Source organism: Exophiala aquamarina (assembly GCF_000709125.1).
Source record: "Exophiala aquamarina CBS 119918 chromosome Unknown aczIA-supercont1.4, whole genome shotgun sequence".
Lineage (NCBI taxonomy): Eukaryota > Fungi > Ascomycota > Eurotiomycetes > Chaetothyriales > Herpotrichiellaceae > Exophiala > Exophiala aquamarina.
The window spans coordinates 4064850-4084936 of record NW_013550584.1 but is presented as its reverse complement, the minus strand read 5'-3'; the positions used below and the strand labels follow the sequence as shown (position 1 = coordinate 4084936).

Here is a 20087-nt window from a genome sequence, read left to right as displayed (position 1 = left end):
CGTGGTCAGTAGAGTATACCAGCTGCAGTCATCCATAGTACCACCATCATCAAGTCCCTCTACTGTTGGCATTTTCGCATTTCTGACCACAGTCCAGCTTATCTTAGCTGAAGATGTGGCTTGCTCTGGTCGATACCATCTGGAACAACAAAGCTAGTTTCCTTGCAGATGACTGCAGCTTCTGAGGGCGTCCATCTTGCTGCAAGGCCTGTATCGAGGCGCATCTGACCATAAACGGTGGCTTAATCCTGGATCTGCGACGGTTGGAACGATCTCATATTGGCCACAATCCGGCACGTCCTTTCGCATGTCGCATGATTGTCTTACTTTGAGATGGTGAAGGTGACTGGTGTTCGATCTACATAGCTGCAAGAGTCGGCGAGGAAGACCGTGAATCGGGCACAACTAGTGCTCAGGCATCGAAGACGTCCGAGAGCAGAGCCTAGAAAGTCAAGGAAGACGAACGAGTGCTTAGAAAAGGCGGCTGGAATTGACGAACATTGATCTACGCTCCCTCTCCACAGACGCTAGATGAGTTAATTGGGTCCTAGACAAATGAGACATGGTGACTACTGCATTAACTAGGGAATGGGGTCTTCAGGCTTCCCCTAAAATGCAGCATTCACCAAGGATGGGTGCGCAATCGAACCATCTCCAGGTCCAACAGAGTCGTCAAATTAAATGCGAGGAGGCGTGCCATTCTGCACAGGCGGCAGGTCTGGCTTTTCCGAGGCCCATCGGTCCTGCTTAACCGGAGGTCACTTGGGGACTGTTACGAAGAACTCGGGCATGCTCAGACCGGCACTCCAGCTCATGCACGTGGAAAGGTACTCAGGGCAAACTGGTCAATAGACTTGCTCTGCCGACAACGTTTAATACAACCTGCTCGAACCCCTGATGTATTTCTTCTCCAGGTTTTCTAAGTCTTGACGGTTTAATTCAAGCAACTATTTATTACCCAGCCTTTACGACAATTAAGACGGCCACCCGGAAAGAGCCGACGGCTCCTGTGGAGGAGACTCAGCTTGGTCAGTCTATCCACGACGAGCTCACCAAAGCACAACAGCCACAGGAGATAGAGATAGTCCAACCAGCCGCTCCACAATACCTCCCTTCTGAGGAGGACAAGGTCACTCGCAAACCATGGGCCCTAGTAACAGTAAGCCAAAACATCTCCAGACCAATTTCCGCCGAATTAACGCCGTTGTAGAGTCTATTTGCGTGCGTTGCGAGCTGCCCCTCTATCTCACTTTTTTATATTGACGACTTGTAGCCAAAGGCTTCGAGTCTCGTGCTGGATAATCCCTATTGCTGCAAACATCGGACCCCAACTTGCCACGGAACTTCGTTGTTCAGCTAACTATACATGGTTCATAACCACCTATACCATGTGCAATGCCGTTTCATCCATGGCGTTTGGTATTTGTGTGAGTGGTTGGGAGCCGAGGTGGCCCCATAGTCATCCATCTGCCGACCAATGCAGCCTACCCGCCGCCAAATATATGGGGGTCCTCCAGTCGGGTCCTGCTCCGACTTATTTGGTCGGCGTTGGTTTATCATCTTCGGCAACGCCTTTGTCTCTGCTGGACTCATTATAGCGGGAGCGGCCAAGAACACAGATACGTTCATCGCTTCATGTGCGATAAGTGGACATCCAAAATTCGATACCAACCATCTGGTAGATTGAAGGCTGGTGGGTTTACCGCTATGATAAGGTTGATTATCCCAGCGTCACAGAAAGTACATTAAATGTTACAACAGAACATTGTGCAACTTTCGGAGTCTTTGTCTGATTATATTACCACAGCTGGAGCTATACATCATCGTCGGATCAGCTGGGATGCCATGCTTGCAGTGGGACGGCGTGGACATCGCCGCCTTATAAGGGAAGCGCCTGCGCGACTTGGATGCAGTCTTAGATTCGGTGAGGCCAGAGAAATGGACTTAAGCAAATTAAATGGGCTCGAGGTCTAATCCAACCGATTATTTTTGTGCCCCTTTTGTGAATCTTGATGGTAGCAGACCCCGATACTGAACTATATTTCACGCCCACCATCAATGCCACAAACCAGAAATGGCCAAAGACACCAAACGGCACGAAAAGACAAAAACATTCGCCAGTCGAGAATTAAAGAGCTGAAAGCCCCATCGCACAGACCAATGGAACTGTGGAACGAGGCTTTCATAAAATCGGTAATATCGAATGAGCAAAGTCATTCTCTAAATGCGTTACCGCATCTTCAGAACATGCGATTGTGAAACACAACCCTCTCCTTATTTTAATTACTCATCTAACCTGCCGGTTTTATGGAGAGATTTTTCTTTTCAACAGAAACACTCTAAGTAATTGGGTTCCATGTCATCGCGTAGAGCACTTCCTAGCGAAATCGTGCCGAGGAGAAAATCAGAAGCTGTCCCGATGCAAGAACACTCCAACTTGGTCCTCTAGGTCATACAAATAGAGCGTTGTAATTTACTGAACATAAAAACGAGGCATTTGAGAGGCACCTGTGGTTTCTCTTCATTATAGTCCACGCAGAAAAGGAAACGCAGAGAGCAGAATCGATCCAAAACGGTCATTCTCTGTTATCATCACCAGCCGGACTCCCACCAAATAATCAAATAAATAAATATACTACGACACCATGTAGAAATCTGAGCATGCGATCGAGTCCATCGCCCATGAGTGCTCCTAATACTACTTCCGCCACAGGAATTGAAGGATTGGGGGTTTTAGTCAAGAATCTCCTTGGTACATGAGATTTTTTCGTGCAATTCGTCCACTCAGGCGTAGTCGCACCGGCTGGTGGACCATACGTGAGGTTGCGAATGGGCCAGGCGAGACGTATTACAACAGCTATGCCATTTATGACGATAATTATAGCAAATGACTGGGCAGTGGTGCTTTTTACGCAGGAGCTACACGTACTTGTTTGTTTCTTGACTCGAATCCATTCAATGGCAGTATTTGTGAGCCAGTGAAAGGGGGGGTTTGATGGTACAAGATAACTCATTTGATGTTACAGTCGATCTCATCAGAATGCTCAAACTTTTCATGCAAGGAATGGCCCGGTCCTTCTCCCGAGTTCTCGATAAGATAATGGGTGTGGAATATCTCTCATGGGACAAGGTCCTAGGTATCCGAAATCTACTGTCCAAAGGTTTTGCTGGATGTTTAACGGATGTGTTTATTAGACGAGAATCTATGTTAAGTTGTAGCTTTGACGGACTGCAAGATCATTGTTGCAGCTGGCGGGAACCTTCCTCCGGGCTGATCTATATCACGATTGGCCTCGCCTATTCTAACACCTAGTAGCTATCCCGTTACCTATATTTCCGTTCCTCGCTGTGGGCTATCTTAGAAGAGCTATAAGAGTTTGATGATTTGATATTGGCTGAATAGGCGTGCATTTGTATGCTGTTGGGTACCTCGACGGGTGAGGGTTGGATGACAAGGAGGTATGGAATGTGATGCCAAGGCCTAACATCGCTCCATCATTGACTTACCTTCTTACCCATCTTATAAATCTTTCCAGGAAAGGAGCCATCTAAGTCTGAGTGGAAGCTCGCAGCGCAGGAATCCACTTAGACCCACAACGAAAGAGGTCACTCCTTCTTTGACCGACGCCAGTGGAATTGATTGGACTGGAAGATGTAAAGATTCAACAAGTCTCTGCCCTAGTTAGGGTTAGACGAGCGGAGAGGTTTCCCATTCCTTTGGTTCGCCATCCTACTTTTTCAAGCTTTCTGCGGCTTGTATAAGGCATCTCCTCGAATCTCAGGCGCCTTAAGAGGGTGTATTCGAGGTCCTCACACCTCTATTTGCTTGGCACGGTGCGAATACTATATCTCCTGGCATTTGAAATTCCCCCCTTGACTTTGGTACTGTGCCTTTGCCACTCTCTTAAAATCGACTTCTAGACAGATTGTAGACATTTTCAGTTCACGATTGTCACTATTTTTCGCTATGGATTTCCTCGCTGCACTGGAAACAATGGTCCATCATCTCCCATTTGAGGACAATGAATTCGTTTCCGTGGGGGACATTGCTGGGTGGCAGATGTTTTTTAGCATCACGGAGCTGGACGCAGTCCGCCGTATTGAGTATTGAGAATCATCGACATAACTATGCAAGTCTGAGAGTCCCGAATGAGCTCTGGGAGGCAGTTCAAGCAATAAAGAAGCCGCGGGATTTGACAGAGAAGCCTACGAATTCTCCCTCATCCACCAACCCCCCTTTCCACGACACCTTGAGTTGCAAGGGACCTCAGGTACTCTCATTTTGCAACTAGAGTAGCCCTTGGACGTCCCTGAGAAATTTCAACAGGCTGCTGATCTCTGAGAAGTGTCCAACTTCGTCAGAGGAGCTGGGGAGTCTGGTGAATCTACCACTTTCTGCGAGATTAATGGAAGGGCCAGAGGGAAAGTCTTGGCCTGGGTTTCGCAACACCATCTAAGCTTGCATCCGACGATTGTTCGGCTCTCAAAAGCCCATAAAGATCTTTGCGCAAATATTCAGGCCCCGACACTGTCTATGGACTCGGCTCTGCCACAGTATCGACTCCACGATAACCAAACTCCGCTTCCATTACAACATCAGTATCCGGTATGGTACCTCTTCTATGGCACGTTACAAGATCCAGAGATCTTGGCACAGCATGTTGCCTCAGACGGCCAGCCGAACCTGATCCCAGCTCGAATCCAAGGTGGAAAAATGAAGAGCTGGAGAGGGAAATACAAGGCACTCGTCGACGCACCTGATCCGATGACGGAGGTACATGGGAGTGCCTTCCTCGTCCAAGATCGCGAGCTAGAAGACTCGCTTCGATCCTACGAGGCGGACAATTATGAGGTTGTCAGATGCCGAATCATCTCCGATCAAGGCAACCTACCAGGGCTTACTTTTCGTTCTGGAAGTAGCTCAGAAGACCTGGCGTTGGATTGACAGTTGGAGGTCCTCACGGCAAAAGCGAAGGCTAATTGCGCTAAGCCGCGTTCTCAGGAGCCAACATCAGGCCAATCAGGCTTGTAGCTTTCCCCTTTATTTGGCCAGGAAATACTACGCAGACAAATAACAGGAAGATAGGGAGCTCTAGTTTGACGAGTAGTTGTTTATTATATACTTCCCTGTAGCGCAATATCTCTTGGAGCTTGCAACTATGAGCCGATCTGGAATGCACCTAACTAGCTGATAATACAGTAAAATTTATACAATACGGGTACTAGGCACTCATGAAAGCATACACTATGTAGTTGCTGCACAAGGAAAAGGACCTTTGAATCGAAGAAACTTGTTGCCTGATCCAAATAAAACCTAATCACAGCACCTTCCACCTTGTCCTCAGGAGTTTGGCCCGAACGCGGAAACCCTTTCCATGCCAGGCGTGATCAGCAAACCTGGTGGTAGAATGACTCATACACTAGAATATATTAACTTCGAGATAGAAGACCTGTCGAAGCCTTTGCCCCACTCTGGAAATGGCCTAATGTGCTATCTAATCCGCACAGTTCAAGGACGTGTATTGCCATCAGGTCACATTATTCTGTTCTTCGGATCAACCAATCAAGCAAAGAGTTTGATGATACAAAGTAAATTGTTTAATCTAACACGGTAGGTGACAAAGGGTTTTATATAGACTTTCCTAATCTAGTCATGAAGTCTTGAATACATAACGCCAAACCCTGAGTGAGTCCTCGAGCGGCGGACTTGTTTTCACATTGCTCACTTTCCTTTCCTTTTCCCCTGTTTCTCCTACCCATGCCCTGACCTGTCATATATTTTCTGCCGGCCTCAACTCTAGCATTCCAGTCACAATGGTGTCTCCTGACCAAAGCCAACGCTCCCGCTCCCGCTCCCCTGCCCACCCAGGAGTGCCACGTCGCGCTGGCGTACGCTCTGATAGCCCTACAGGTGCAGCTCCCATCAGTCGGTCCGTACGGCGTCTCCGTCGTGAAAATAAACTAACCGATCCCCTCCCATAGCCCTGCACTCCCCGTTCCCCTAACAAATGCTGCCGTCCCCCGTGGTTACCTCCCTTTCTGCTTCGGTACCGACTTCGGGTTGATCCTACGTCCCAAGTCCATTGCATACACTGACTTTAATGCTTCTTCAGCCCGTGCCACAAGTGCTTTAATCTTCATCTGCTCGACGCAATTGCCAAGATTCTCTCCGTTGCTGGTCTCCCCTGTAGCGTCTTCCACCAAGGCTCGGACCAAACGCCTGACTATACCCAATGGAACGCTACTCTGGACGGATCCGTATCCAAGAAGCACATTCCTGATGGTTTTTGTAAGTACTAATTATTCAATGAGATGAATAGCAGTGTAAAGGTATACTGACCCCAACAGACCCGGTAGAGATGTTATCACCCGTGCTCTTGGCTGATGAAGGGTAGGTGCCTACAATCGACAAGTTTTGGTTCGCACTCGGAGAGGATGCCTCTTGCGGCTTCCATGTTCACATCTCCTTGTCCAGTGGATCTTACACTGACGTTCAACTAAGGTCCATGGCCAAGGCTATTGACTTCTGGGAGCCCGCCGCAGCACGATGTGCGCCTCCATCTCGACAAGACCAAGTTCAGAGGTTCTGCATGTCTAACATTTCCGGTACCAGAGCGGCCGCCCCGCTGACAAGATTCGGCCCACTTAGAGGACTCGGATACGGTTTTGATTATATCGACAATTTTTCCAGGCAGTTCGTTGTGGAGTACGTCTGCCTAGATAAATATAGGGTCTGGAACTTGAACCCTGCAGACCTGGAGGCTAGACAGCTTGAATCCGGATGCTTTCCATTTCACAATAGCTAGTTCAAAAGTTATTTATCATTTACGACGCATTGATTGAAGGTATGGTATGAGTGACAATGCATGATTCCTGTGAATTTCTCGATTTGCTGTCTCCTGGTTCCTTGCTGGAGCAGAAAATTTCCATGAAAAATGAAAAACTGGGAGACTGACTATTTCTGACTTTGGACATGGTTGGGAGGCCAAGGCTTTCAGAGTGGTATATAGTATGTCGCACAATGCGGAGGCAAAAAAGGAGGTCTCTGGTATTCAGGCCCAAGTGTTTTCTCTGCTGAACTCTATTTTCTGTATTAGTTAGAAAGCAGCAGCGATGGGGTCCGAGCCCATTTGCCGTGAGATCTGGTAATGTTTGGGTATAGTGGATAATCGAGTTGGCTCAGAGGGCGCTTCAATGGGCTAAGTGTCCCTGTCATATGTGAAAACGATTTACTGATATGTTCCTACAGCTGCTCTAACTTTTACTCTTTGATGCCCTGCGATGGAACGAACCTTCGCGTGGTGCAGGGTGTGAGTACTCAACTGCCTGGCCAGTGGGAGAGGAAGCTAAGACCTTCCACACCTTCAACTCAACTACGTCGACAACTTGCCAATCGCTACTGGGACAGAGTCGCTTTGTATCGCAAATCATCCTGGCCCTACTCTTCCTGAGTTTAGTTCGACCACATGCTTGATGCGCGCCACTCATTTGTTGTATAGTAAAGGGTTTCTGTTCCAGATGTAAAAAGTCTGTACCTATGTGTTTTATGTGTCTGAGGCTGCTAGACGATTATACATAGTCGCGGTTGTTGTCTGCACTGAGGACTATGACGGATTTACCTAAGCTTCGTGAAGCGATTGAAGGGTGGGTAACATTGATGCGGGTGTGAAGTTGCTGTTGATATCTCCCACAGCCTCAACAGTTCCCAGAGGCTTGAGTTCAATAACCAGTCTCTACTGGCAGAACAACCTTTCCATCTTGGACTACTGTCAGATCCCTACCCATGCTGAAGACAATATTGTCGAAATCAATGAACCTCAGCTCGTCTGGTCGAATCTTCTCTAGATATACTTTGTCCTTGTATGCCGCTTCCATATCCTCATAACTATAAAATCGGTAAGTCAGGGCCCGCGAGGCTGCTTTGAGATTGGTACATACCGACTGAAAGTGATTTCAGCTATTCCATCATACTGGGGCGGATTTCCAATAGCTTCTGATGTGTGCTGTACTCGGTGGAACTGCACAGAAACTCACTTAAACAGTGCGCCATGCCTCAGCCTGAGAAGGTTTACCTGATTATAGACTATAACACCATATTTGCTCATCCTGCTCCGGGAGTCAGTCTTCTCCTGAACTGTCAATGCCGGGAGTACCAACCAATCAGTTACCAACGGCCCATGAATATTTGCCCAATGTCTATGGAACTCCTCCTCAGTTATGCCCTTCTTGCGAGGGATTAGCAAGCACAGACGCAACTTCCCAGAAGAAGACATTACGGTCAGTGTTTTAAAAGGTGAGATGAATCTCAAAGAGTAACGATAACTTGTTGACTTCTAGGAGGCATATCCCTGGTATCGTATTATTTATAACCGTGAACTCCAGCTGGCCTCCATGAGATAGGCCATAATGAAACATCAGAGTTTGTCATGGTGGATGAATCAAATTCCTGTTCTCCACTCGTAGTCTCGGCGTGGTAGGTAGTCAGAACGAAACCAGCCCCCCGAAATTGGCCCGATGACGCCCCGTAGCATAGTTGTGAGGGATCATGAGATTTGACACGATCACATTCCCTAGTAATGGGTGCTTTGATTACGAGAATACAACTCGCTTTCATTGTTGCTTACGAATCGGTCTAGCTATAATAAATGTTTTTCATTTTCGTGTAAAGGGAGGTTGAAAAGCTACTAAGAGGCATTGGAACATTGGAAGTAGGCAGCATTCATCATGGGAGAAGACAAAACAATTACTTTCTACACTGCTTTCTCGCCAAATGGCCACAAGATCGCAATTACGCTGGAAGAGCTCGGGCTACCTTATGAAATGGTCCACGTAAACTTGCCAGCCATCCAACATAAGGAACCATGGTTCATGAAGATCAATCCAAACGGGCGAATTCCTGCTTTGACGGACACGCTTGAGGATGGCACTCAGATCAATCTCTTCGAATCAGGGAGCATTCAGCAGTATCTGGTAGACAGGTATGATACAGAGAACAAGATATCGTATCCCCGTGGAACCAAAGAATTCTATCAAACCAATAACTGGGTACGCAAATCACCCTCTTCAGCTGATTGATCTGATGATGAATCCTAGCTATTCTTCCAAAACGCAGGCATAGGTCCAATGCAGGGTCAAGCGAACCATTTCGTTCGATATTGTCTTTCCAGCGAGCCAGAACAGTATTCAAAGGATCGCTATGTGAACGAAACTCGACGGTTGTATCGAACCCTCAACAAGCATCTCCAAGACTCTCAATCCAAGTATTTGGTGGGAGACAAGTGCACTATTGCAGACATTGCTATCTCTTCCTGGGCCAACATTACTGGTAGGTGAATTATTCAGGGGGTTCCAGCTCCAGCGAGTGCTAATTATCTGCGCACTCAGCTTTTGCGGGTGTTGATATAAGCGAATTTCCATACGTTGGCGGGTGGCAAGCTCGAATGGCACAGCGTCCGGCTGTGCACAAGGGATCTCAGACACCAAAGAAGGTTGACTTGGAAAAGCTGGAGATGGATCCTGAAGCGTTCAAAACCTATCTCAAAACAAATGAAGCTTGGATCAAGCATGGGATGGACGAAGACCGCAAGAAATAATTGGAGTATCTGGCATGGACACATTGTGAAATACCTAGGTGGCTCGTGGTGTTGGGCTCGCTAATTCATCTTCAAAGTTTCACAAACTTGCCATCCATGAACATGTAGATCTACTGGTATACTGTCCTCCAGACCCTTCTTTTCAGGAGTCTAACTGTCAAATCTATGGTCTACAATAAATTCATCCTACACAATAGCTTTCTGCTCCAATCTCGTGCCAGTTGCCTTGTAAGACGGGTGGATTGGTTCTTGATATGGGAAACTATTGACATACTGACACTTACTCTGTGGATCAGGCGCACAAGCTACGTCCATCCCTAGGATTCAAGATAGACGAAGTCCTTACATGAGAGAGCATACTGAGACTGAAGTCTCACCGAAGATCTTGGTTTTCGGTCGAAATATGAGCTCCAGAGCGGGTTGCTAGCTTCAGTAAAATTCGGATCCGAAAAAGTATCCTGGCGTAACTCTCTTTATCAACTGCGTGCATCATCAAACATGTCTCTCGGTTCAATTTCGCTCTCGTCTTGTAGCAATGTCTTGCATTGTGGGCCGCTATAGCTATTGCTATTTTTGGCGCGGCATAGGTCTACGTGGCACATCCAACACGCCTGGGGCATCTAGCCAGGCAGTGAAGTACCCATGGCACGGAGTACCTGAGGCACCATGGCTAGTTCCTGCATCAGGGGGTATTTCCTCAAAAGTATGGGGTAGAAGCTAGATCCTCTTATGGCGATGTCTTTTCAAGGCACTTTTCTATATATAAAGGAGAGGCACTGGGCGGAAAGTCATTATTGTGCCATACATGTCATTCCATATCATCTGAATTTTCCACCTAGAGAGAATACAAAGCCAGAAATCCTTCACCATGGCATTCACCAAACTTAGAGGGAAGACCCTCTATCGAGTGATGAGCTTCGTTTGTGCCTTGGTAAACCTTCCCACTCTCTCTTTTCAACAATCTCTTTGCCATGCTTCGCAATCAATCACTGCTAACTGAGAACTGCAGTCATTCATGATGTTTGGCTACGATGCTGGAGTTCTTGCGGGTGTACAAGACACAGAGCCCTTCCTTTCTGCAATCGGCCATCCTGAACAACGTTCGACCATTATCATCCCGATGGTGGCGTCAGCCTATACCCTTGGTGCCTGGGTTATGTCAATGCTCGTGAGCTTCATCGGTTCACCGATGGGCCGGCGAAACTGCATTATGTATGGAAATATACTCGTGATTATTGGAGGGACTTTGCAAGCATCGACCTTCTCAGTCGCGCAGATTATTGTTGGCCGAGTCTTATGTGTAAGTATATCATCATATTTGAAGCGTTGTCGAAAAATTAATATCTTCTAGGGCTTTGGCATCGGTTTCATATCGTCTACTGTTCCAACCTACATGGTGTGTACCTTAACCGCGATTCTATGAGGCCGAATTTACTTATCTCGTCCCCAGGCAGAGATGAGTACCAAAGCCAATGATCACGGCCCTGAAGTCTGCTTTCAGCTAGCAGTGACTATATCTGGAGGTAAGTAGTACTGTTCACATCACCGTCTTGGTCTAGGCTTACAAGGTCCCCAGTTGCTCTCGCAGGATGGGTAGATTTCGGATTCACGAGAATGTCGAACCAAGCCTCCTGGGTACGTTCCCTCCATCTCCGAAATAAATAGAAACAATCGATTTAACGAGACATTCAGAGATTTCCCGTTGCGTTTCAGACATTTTTTGGTATATTTTCCGCCATCGGCATGTTCTTCTTGCCTGATACACCTCGCTGGTAAGAACTGAGCCGCACGATCTTCCATCCGGATCCCACTAAACGATGAACAGGTACTATGTAAAAGGCCGTATCGAAGAGGGTGACCGCGTACTTGCTGCACTTCACAACCTTCCGCTCGAAGATGCACATGTACAAGCACAAAAAATTGCCATCATTGAGGCCATTGAATTTGAGACTTCCCAGAAGGCCTTCAATCCAGCAACCTTGATCTGGGACAATACAGGTATTTTGGATCCAAGCTTGCGCCAAACAGCATGTGCTTACTTGCGACAGAACTTCAAGCTGGGCGTCGACTAAGGACTGCATTTATGGTTCTATGTTTGCAGCAGCTGATGGGTAGGTGCAGCCCTACAAGTTTCAATGGGATACAAAATCTGGTCTAACGCGGTCTCCAGGAATAAATTTGCTCATCTACTTTAGTACCATTATTTTCGGCCAAGTTGGTCTATCTCCGTTCTTGTCTTCTCTCCTTGCCGCCGTCATGAACAGCCTGTTTGCAATAGGCACCTACTTCACACCCAGCACTGTCGAGAAAGGTGGGCGACGTGGGATCATGTTGTGGACATCGATGCTCTTGGCAATCTTCATGCTTATCTTTGTGGTTATGGTTAACCTGGGCGACAAAAAGTCCACGGCCACCCAGTGGACCGCCGTGGCTTCCGTTGTCGCATGGATGTTCTGCTTCGGATTCGGATGGGTCGGTATTCCCTGGCTTTACGGACCGGAAGTGAGTGAATTCAGTCTTCATCCAGTGAACGGAGATGTATGCTCACATTTCCTAGATTTCACCCCTTCGCTACAGGCATTTGGGCGGGTCGTTTGGCGCCACCGGTGAATGGAGTATGACCTTCGTCACTGTGTTCGCTGGAGGTATCGCCCTGCAGAGGGTGGGACCAATAATCTGGGTTTGGTTCCTAATATTCTGTGAGTGTGAAACTAATGCAGAAGAACCACGTATCCCATGGGTTCTCTAATGCTAGAATGCTAATCTAACCCGCCAATCAGGTTTCATCACAGTACCCTATGTCTATTTCTGTTGTCCTGAGAGTGAGTTCCGAATCCCCTTTCCCCCGCAAGAGACTTCACTAAGATATGCTTCATAGCTTCTGGAAAGACTTTGGAAGAAATCGATCTTATTTTCATGAAACATCCACAGATCCTGGCTCACAGAGACCCTGAGGGAGCAATAGATGCCGAAGACCCTACTCATGATATGAAGAACACATCCGCGAGCACTATAGAAGAGGACGAACTCGTCGCGATGAGGGATTAACTAGCACTGGGTAGGTATTTCGTCAAAGTAAGGTTCTTGATGAACCCAACTAAGAAGCGATGGTTTTCGCGAGTACCTTGATACCCAATGAAAAGAGGGAGCGGAATTAGTCAGGTTTATCAATGGATGAACCTCCTTTTTGGTGGAGAGGCTAGCATAGCTGGGGGAATATGGTAGGATCAGAGTGGCTGCACATCTGCACGAATGGGTTGAGTAGAGCGGACGCATAGAAGTATATTATGTGGGCGAGGGTATAATTAGAACATGAATTGCTACAAACAAACTCCTGAGAAACCGGATATCCCTGTACTGAGGTATCACCAGCGCCACTACATCAATTGAGAGTAGACGCACCCAATAGTCTTCCCTGTTTCGTTGAACCAGTCTGACACGAAAAATATTGACAAGCAGGAGTCTGCCCCGGCAACTAGTAGATGAAGAAAAAGAAAGCCTTCTTAGGCGATCTTTGGAAAGTTCAACACATTGTAATCCACCTAAAACTTGTATCACACGAAGGTTTTGTTCCTCGTTGCTACTGTTGCCTCCATCTTTACTACGGCATATAAGAGCCGGAGAAAACCTCGTCTAGGTAGTTCGAAAAGTCCATGTCAACGTTTCGTTCCAGTGCGAACTGCCCACTATCCAAGAAACATGAAGAGAAATGAGCTTCTGCTTCGGCACTGCTCACTGAGCGCAGTTGCTCGGTGCCTGGAACTTGTTCAGAAGATGCCATACTATAAGGTTGTTGGTTTTGAGCATTACCAAGCACAGGTGGCCGTGGCGTGTAAATGTTGCCCAGAGACGATAGGTATGAAAAGTCTTGCTGGCCTTGCATGCCTGAAAGGGAGGTCTGGCGTGGTAGAAGAGTTTTCAGGGCAGGTTTGTCACTCGTACCGTTGTCGGCGGAGAGATACTTGAAAATCTCATCGACGTTGCTGAATTCGCTTGCAGTATTTTGCGGTGCTGCTTGGGGAGACGTTCTCTTCGATTGTGGCTGATGGCCTGTAGTGCCCCCGGTGAAGACAAAAGGTCTTTCATACTGATACCGCTCCTCACCACTTGGGTTGTCCCTCATCTTCTCGAGCCCATTCTCAAGGGTCTCCCAATGCTTCAGTGGCACCCTCGACATACTCCAAAACTCAATAGTCTTCTGGTATGTCAGACATAGCAAATCAAAATTGGACTTGATCAAATCCCTGTTTGAGCATTCCTCGGGCAACAGGCTGCGGTGTAGTAGTTGAACAGCCCCAGCTAGCCACGTAGTACTTGCCGTGAAAGGGTTAACGTGTGTGTAGAAATCCTCAGAGCAGGATCGAGTTATACGCACAACATTTTCCGATGCCTCAAAGTACTGTGCCAAATGAGGCGACTCTGTTGTTTCGATGTAAGAAGCTTCAGATGTAGCAATGTTGGTTGAGCCGGCGTCAGGACTGTTTTCAGACCCTAAATTCCGCTGCGAGGTCCAGGACATCCCTGCACGGAAGACGTGGTATTTAAGGACCATCAACTTTGTAAGCTGGATCATCATATATATGCCATATACATGACTGTGGATTTGTCGCTGTGCGATTGCTCCCTGGTGCTTTATGTCACAACCGCTAAAATCAAGATATTGACCGTAATATCTCAATTCCCTCGGAAGAGCCATGACTGTGCAATACAGAGAGTTCAGTACAATGTTCAATCGGCTGACTGCAGGTGTCTGTTTCCTGGTGTGCTCTCGATGAGACTTGGTTGGAATGATGTTGTCCTCCTTGTGTCGAGAATCTGGTATCATCGGCTTTTCGATATTCATGGGGCTTGAAATATTCTGTGCGTCCTTCATCAACGAATTGATTATAATGAACCATGCCCTCGGTGACTGGGTTTTGGCTGCCACTAGGGTTTTCCATCTCTCCGCACCGTTGAGCTCCAAGGGGCAACTGGGCTGAGGCTCCCCTCGATACCATTGCTCATCCTCAACTGGTAGGAAGGTCTCATTTTGAGACCAATCAATCCCAGCTGGGCAGCGACGAATGACACTGGCGAATACATCCATCTCCCAAATCGCCCACCAAGCTCGACGCCATTCCTCCTCGATACACCACTGCTCTACGCTGGAGGGTTGATAGTGACCTCTTGGCTTTCCAGCGTCGATCAAATGTAGATTCAACTCATAAGCACTTCTGATACAAGTTCCTAGCAGCCTCCAAGCTCTGCCTCTCACACCTTGTACCAGAAGACAGAGCGTATTCAAGATCATGGCCTGCAGGAGGGGCAATGACAATGGTTCATCTCCAAGTTCAGCGAGCGCTTTGTCCATATACTTGATGCTTAAGCCTCGAAAATGAATGCTTGGCACGCCAGTACGTTCAGATAATACTTGCTCACCGACAAGATTGTTGACGTCAGTGTGGTCAAATCCTTTCAGGCCCCATGCAAGCAAGGCGGCGAATAAAGTTGTTCTTTGGTTCGTGGTTGGGATTTGTCGAAGCTTCGTTTGAAACTCTGGGACTCTAAAGAGTTGAAATGCGGTAAATACTTCGAAGAATCGAGAGATTCTATTTCGGCGTTAGCTTTTTATGCTGCCGCTCACGCCGAAACTGACAAATGCATGGAGCGACTTGTTGTTGTGTTAACTTACAGTCGATTCAGTTGCAGAAGCGTCAATCCCAGGCAGTTGCAGCTGTCTATCAATGCATCAACATAGAAGCAATCACTCTCAACAGCGCCTTGAATGGTGTCTGTCGGGGATGGCGAGCCCCTATCAAAGCAGGGATGGATAGCAAACGACAGGCTTTGCATATTAGACTGCTGGGAAGGGGTTTGAGGGGATAACGACTCGTATGAGGAAGTTGCACTACTGTTTTTGGGCGATCCCTGTGTGGCTGTGGTACCTCGCGCTTGTTGGTGAATCCGAGGAATTCGCTGCCGTGGAGGACTTTTCTCACTGCTTTCTCTTTCCACTTGGGTCCGTTAGTCAGAGTCAAACACATCTAGAACTCGAAATTCTTACATTGCCTCTTCTGGGTGACAGCATGGCTACTACCTATCTTCGGTCCTGGCCTCATCGCCTTTGAAGGGTACGCGCATGCCTGTGAAGTCTCTCTGCATATCTGACAGTAAGGCAACTCTCGGCCGCACCTTACTTTGCGCTTGCGACAAACAAAGCACGCCAATGGGGAGTATGGCTGCTGTTGAAGGACACGTTCTGAGATGGTAGACATATCGGTGTAGGGCCGGCGGCGGCATGGAACATGCGTTTCTGTACTGTTGGTTGAACGAGTCTGCTTCGATGGTTGCAAAGAATCAAGAGACAAGACTCAGCGTCGCACTTCTCACCTTGAGAAGCCAAGAAGCCACCTCAAAGCGAACGTCAACACGAGCAATGATGGAATCGAGTGCAAGTGTTCAAGCGTAGCAGTCTTAGACGAGACGGCTTAAGGTCCCCGCACCCCGGATTCTCAATCTTGACCCGAGCAGCCCAGAGCCACTGAGCATGGGTGAGCAGCACTAGGTCTTGGTCTAGACGGCAATCGTCGAGAATTCCCGATGATATGGTATTCTGTGCCTCAGTTCTCTAGGTCTTTTGGCAAAAGGGCTGCGGACATCGATTTCCCGGCCAAGGCGGGAGTATGCAAAGGGAGGAATCCGGGTCGAATTCGGTCGAATTTTGATTTGCTGGGTGGGGACGTCCAGAGAAACCGGAGCAGAACCCCGAGATCTTCATCCCGGTGTTGATGTCTATGCGAGGCATGGCGCTACTACTTTGATCTTTGATAGCCCACTGGCATCAACACAACAACTTCTGGAGTTTCACTATCCGATAATCATGCAAATGGGGTTAAGCCGACTGACTTCATGCCCTATGGTGTACTCGACGACAAAATGACCCCAGATATTTCCCTCGATCTGCCAAAGCCGTCCTGGTGACAAGGGTGGCTTGCTAATCAGAAGTTCCAAATCCATCCGTACGTGTTCGCCCAGTGTAGCCCCGGGAAAGCCCCTTGAACACTCTTCGGATCCGTCGAGTCCCCGTCAGAGTACCAAGCAAGGTCCATGTCTCAGATCAAGTATATATCTGCACTTGTTGTTTGGACTTGTAAGACCTTCCCACAGCAAAGGCATTAAACCAAGTAGTACCGAAAAAGACAAACCAACCAATACCGAAAACAATAAACCAGCTTACAACACACTCCGTAAACATGGCCAGCTTAGAAGGCAAAGTGATCGCACTCACCGGCGCTGCCTCTGGCATAGGGCTCGAGACCGCGACGCTCCTCGCACAGCGCGGCGCCATCCTTTCCATCGCCGACATCAACGGCGCCCAGCTCTCAGCCGCCGCGAAGTCCCTGCAAGACAGCGGGGCTCGCGTCATTTCCACCGTTGTCGACGTCAGCAAGGCCCCCGACGTTCAGGCTTTTATCTCAAAGACTGTCACGGAATTCGGGAGGCTAGACGGCGCCGCCAACCTCGCAGGCGTGATCGGGCGGCATGGTTCCACAATACCTCTCCGCTCCGAGACCGACGACGAATGGGACCTTATCATGAACGTCAACGCGAAGGGCGTGTTCAACTGCATGCGCGAGGAGCTAAAGGTGATGAAGGCCGGGGCCTCGGTCGTCAACGCCGCGAGTGTGCTTGCCCTGGTCGGCAAGTCCAACGCGAGCATTTACTGTGCCAGTAAGCATGCCGTTGCGGGGATGATCCGCGCTGCCGCGAGGGAGGAAGGCAAGAATAAGATCCGCGTCAACGGCGTCGCGCCGGGGTTTATCGACACCCCAATGGTATCCGCAGTCGAACAGGCGCAGCACGTCACCCAGGTCGATTTCGCGCCGCAGGCTTTCGAGAGGAAAGGAAAGCCCGTGGAGATCGCGGCCATCATTGCTTTTTTGCTGAGTGATGAGAGTACGTTTGTCACGGGAAGTGTTTGGACGGCGGATGGGGGGTGGCAGTGCTAGGTGGGAAAGAGATATCTGAGGAGATGGACATGCACGCCTCTTGCTAGATATTAGGATCCAGTAACCTCAGTGACTAGATTTTGGCAAGGTGTATAAAAAGCTGGTCAGAACAATCCCATGGTCTCAAAGACAACTCCAATCCCAATCTAACTCACATTGAGCTTCACTATACAATACGCACCGTCTCCTCCTGGTTGCAGAGATTTAGATAACCCTTCACCCTCAGCTTTGAGAAGGACGAAACCCTCTCATATGTTCCGTCCTCAAGCGGAGTCAAGACCAAGCCATGCAGGAGACCAACCCTTGCAGAGATGTCGTCCTCGCCGCCGCCCTCTCCATCGACGCCGTCATCGTCGGGCGATACCGGCTCCACAAGGAGGAGGAGAAACACGCTTTGGGCCTGCAGAGTCCAGTCGTCATTAGATCCCAGGTGTCCCTTTGCAGGGCTCATCATCAGCTTCCGCCACTCCATGGAGTCCTGCGGCTCAGGCATGAGGTATTGCTTCCGTAATGTATCGGCCATAACCTCGATGTCGAAGCTAAACACCGGGCCCTCGATTTCGACCGCAGCCGCTGAGATTTCTCCGTAGGGGAATACCTTCGATTTGGGAGTGACTTCGATACTGATGACTTTGGCCAGCTCGGTCGCATGTAATGTAGGAAGACGACTGTACGTGACGGAGCTCTCGACAGAGGCCCACGACCATGAGGGAGCGCGCCACTTATCAGGTTTTCGCACATCTAGGCTAGGCCACGTTGACCACAGCAAGCCGCGGAAGAAATCGGCCTTCCACAGCCCAGCAACGTAGTCATCTTTCAACACCACTGCAAATTCGTTCGCGAGTGCGGCGATTGCGCGGAATTTGTCCTGTGGGTAGGTCATATCGCGCTCACAGAACTCCTCGACCGCTTTGTACCACAAAGAGTGATTCTCGGCAGGTATTTGTCGCGTCACATTGTTCTTGCCCTCCAGGCTCAGATGTCTTTGCATTTCTCTGAGCCCAAGTTTAATCTCGCGGCCACTGGCGCTTCGAGAGTCGAAGGACCAGTCCTGGACACCACCATCTGATTTCTGAGTAGTAGTACATTGCCACATCATCCGGCTGCCGTAGGTGAGAACGCGTGGCGAGAGTATTCGTTCTTGAAAGGTCCATGCTCTTTTCGAGACGGGTTCGTCGGAGAGGGAATATGGACTCTCTTCACGGAAAAAGATATCGTCAATCTCTCCGTTGGGTCCGAAGTATGGCATATTAAGCAGGTCTTTGGGGATGCCAGTGTTGGGATGGTCTTCACATCGTGCGATTTTGGTCGCAAGAAACCCTGTCTCGCAAGAACCACCCCCAGCGCAAATGGTAAGATACGCGTTCCGATAGTATGACGGCATTTTGGGAAGCTCAATCTCTTTGTCATTCGGAGAGTCTTGAATGATGCACAGGACATCAATCCACAGGTATTCAAGCCCAAGGCTCCTGGTCAATTTAACCGCATCCTGGAGAGTCTGAGGAAGCTGACAAGTTTTGAAGCCTGCTCGTCTCGATTTGATGGTGTCAATGGTGGAGGAGAATTTCTGTGTTCCACCCCAGCAGTAGCTCAAGATGGTATATCTTTCGGGCGAGGCACCAGACACTAGACGGAGGTTATCATCGTCCAGTATCTTGATCACTCGTGCGGGTAAAAGCGTAGGTTCATGGCTTTGTGAGATTGTTGACGGTGATCTACAGTGCTCATGATTCTCGAGGCAATCGATGACCCATTTGTTTGCAACCTCCATACTTGTTGAACATCCTGGATCAATATTTATGGGGCGTGCTTTAACAAACTCGCTTACTCGAGATCCTTGATTGCTTTAGCGACTATATCACTCGACGTTGACTCACTTACCTGCGAGGGCGGATATTTCAACAACAATCTGCCGCCTGTAGCCCAAAATCTCTTCCACGGCACCGGCTGTGGTCAAGTTCGTCCGGTCCACGAGAAAACGCAGTCTTTCATATCGGCCATCCGGAACAGAATAATCATCGGGCTGTGCTATAAGGAGGAAGCGTGGGTTCCCGTACTTCTTACAGTTCTCCCGTGTTCTTGCGACAGCGTCGAGGACCTCCTTCGCTCGTGACGGCGAGGGATTTTGATAGCAGCATCCGAATTTGGCCCCGAATTCTTGACCGATATAAAAGGTGTACATTGGATCATTGAAGAATCGAGATATCATGAAACAGCAGAATATGCAGTCTGCCTCAGCAGACATGACAAGATCCAGCAGAGTAACATCCCATTGAAGGAACAACTTGGATTTCCTTGGATGGGGCTCATTTGGCCGTGAGAATATGCCCAAGTCTTTGGTGACAGAATAACAGACCGGGCAGTATCGGCCCTTGGCCTTCAATTCCTCACTCAGACTGTCTGAACTCTGGGATCCAACTGTGAATTCTTCGGGCATCCATACTCCAGGAGTGACGATTCGAACTAGCTTCTCGGCATTGTCCTTTGCTAGTCCCATGATCATCAG

General features: G+C 48.6%; 9 protein-coding genes across 9 annotated transcripts; 5 read left to right on the top strand and 4 right to left on the bottom strand.

Moving 5' to 3' along the window:
* Nucleotides 1-4534: 4534 nt before the first annotated feature.
* Nucleotides 4535-4945, top strand: A1O9_06576 (uncharacterized protein; the record flags this gene model as incomplete). Its single annotated transcript, XM_013405786.1, has 1 exon — nt 4535-4945. One exon carries the CDS (start codon nt 4535-4537, stop codon nt 4943-4945), a length of 411 nt encoding a protein of 136 aa, XP_013261240.1.
* A 430-nt stretch (nt 4946-5375) lies between these two features.
* A1O9_06575 (uncharacterized protein) lies at nt 5376-6806 on the top strand (the record flags this gene model as incomplete). Its single annotated transcript, XM_013405785.1, has 3 exons — nt 5376-5611; nt 5983-6289; nt 6396-6806. 3 exons carry the CDS (start codon nt 5376-5378, stop codon nt 6804-6806), a joined length of 954 nt encoding a protein of 317 aa, XP_013261239.1.
* A 913-nt stretch (nt 6807-7719) lies between these two features.
* A1O9_06574 (uncharacterized protein) lies at nt 7720-8273 on the bottom strand (the record flags this gene model as incomplete). Its single annotated transcript, XM_013405784.1, has 4 exons — nt 7720-7885; nt 7939-8018; nt 8073-8106; nt 8158-8273. 4 exons carry the CDS (start codon nt 8271-8273, stop codon nt 7720-7722), a joined length of 396 nt encoding a protein of 131 aa, XP_013261238.1.
* A 451-nt stretch (nt 8274-8724) lies between these two features.
* Nucleotides 8725-9593, top strand: A1O9_06573 (glutathione S-transferase; the record flags this gene model as incomplete). The annotated part of the gene is made up of 3 exons (XM_013405783.1): nt 8725-9045; nt 9094-9325; nt 9385-9593. 3 exons carry the CDS (start codon nt 8725-8727, stop codon nt 9591-9593), a joined length of 762 nt encoding a protein of 253 aa, XP_013261237.1.
* Nucleotides 9594-10611: 1018 nt separating this feature from the next.
* On the top strand, nt 10612-12641 carry A1O9_06572 (uncharacterized protein; the record flags this gene model as incomplete). Its single annotated transcript, XM_013405782.1, has 11 exons — nt 10612-10893; nt 10945-10989; nt 11044-11116; nt 11170-11228; nt 11286-11365; nt 11419-11591; nt 11642-11704; nt 11764-12095; nt 12151-12292; nt 12374-12415; nt 12472-12641. The coding sequence occupies 11 exons, from the start codon at nt 10612-10614 to the stop codon at nt 12639-12641; spliced, it is 1461 nt and encodes a 486-aa protein (XP_013261236.1).
* A 553-nt stretch (nt 12642-13194) lies between these two features.
* Nucleotides 13195-14883, bottom strand: A1O9_06571 (uncharacterized protein; the record flags this gene model as incomplete). The annotated part of the gene is made up of 1 exon (XM_013405781.1): nt 13195-14883. One exon carries the CDS (start codon nt 14881-14883, stop codon nt 13195-13197), a length of 1689 nt encoding a protein of 562 aa, XP_013261235.1.
* A 1942-nt stretch (nt 14884-16825) lies between these two features.
* On the top strand, nt 16826-17581 carry A1O9_06570 (uncharacterized protein; the record flags this gene model as incomplete). The annotated part of the gene is made up of 1 exon (XM_013405780.1): nt 16826-17581. The coding sequence occupies one exon, from the start codon at nt 16826-16828 to the stop codon at nt 17579-17581; it is 756 nt and encodes a 251-aa protein (XP_013261234.1).
* Nucleotides 17582-17747: 166 nt separating this feature from the next.
* On the bottom strand, nt 17748-19352 carry A1O9_06569 (uncharacterized protein; the record flags this gene model as incomplete). The annotated part of the gene is made up of 1 exon (XM_013405779.1): nt 17748-19352. One exon carries the CDS (start codon nt 19350-19352, stop codon nt 17748-17750), a length of 1605 nt encoding a protein of 534 aa, XP_013261233.1.
* Nucleotides 19353-19405: 53 nt separating this feature from the next.
* A1O9_06568 (uncharacterized protein) lies at nt 19406-20078 on the bottom strand (the record flags this gene model as incomplete). Its single annotated transcript, XM_013405778.1, has 2 exons — nt 19406-19434; nt 19463-20078. The coding sequence occupies 2 exons, from the start codon at nt 20076-20078 to the stop codon at nt 19406-19408; spliced, it is 645 nt and encodes a 214-aa protein (XP_013261232.1).
* Between the last annotated feature and the right edge of the window lie 9 nt (nt 20079-20087).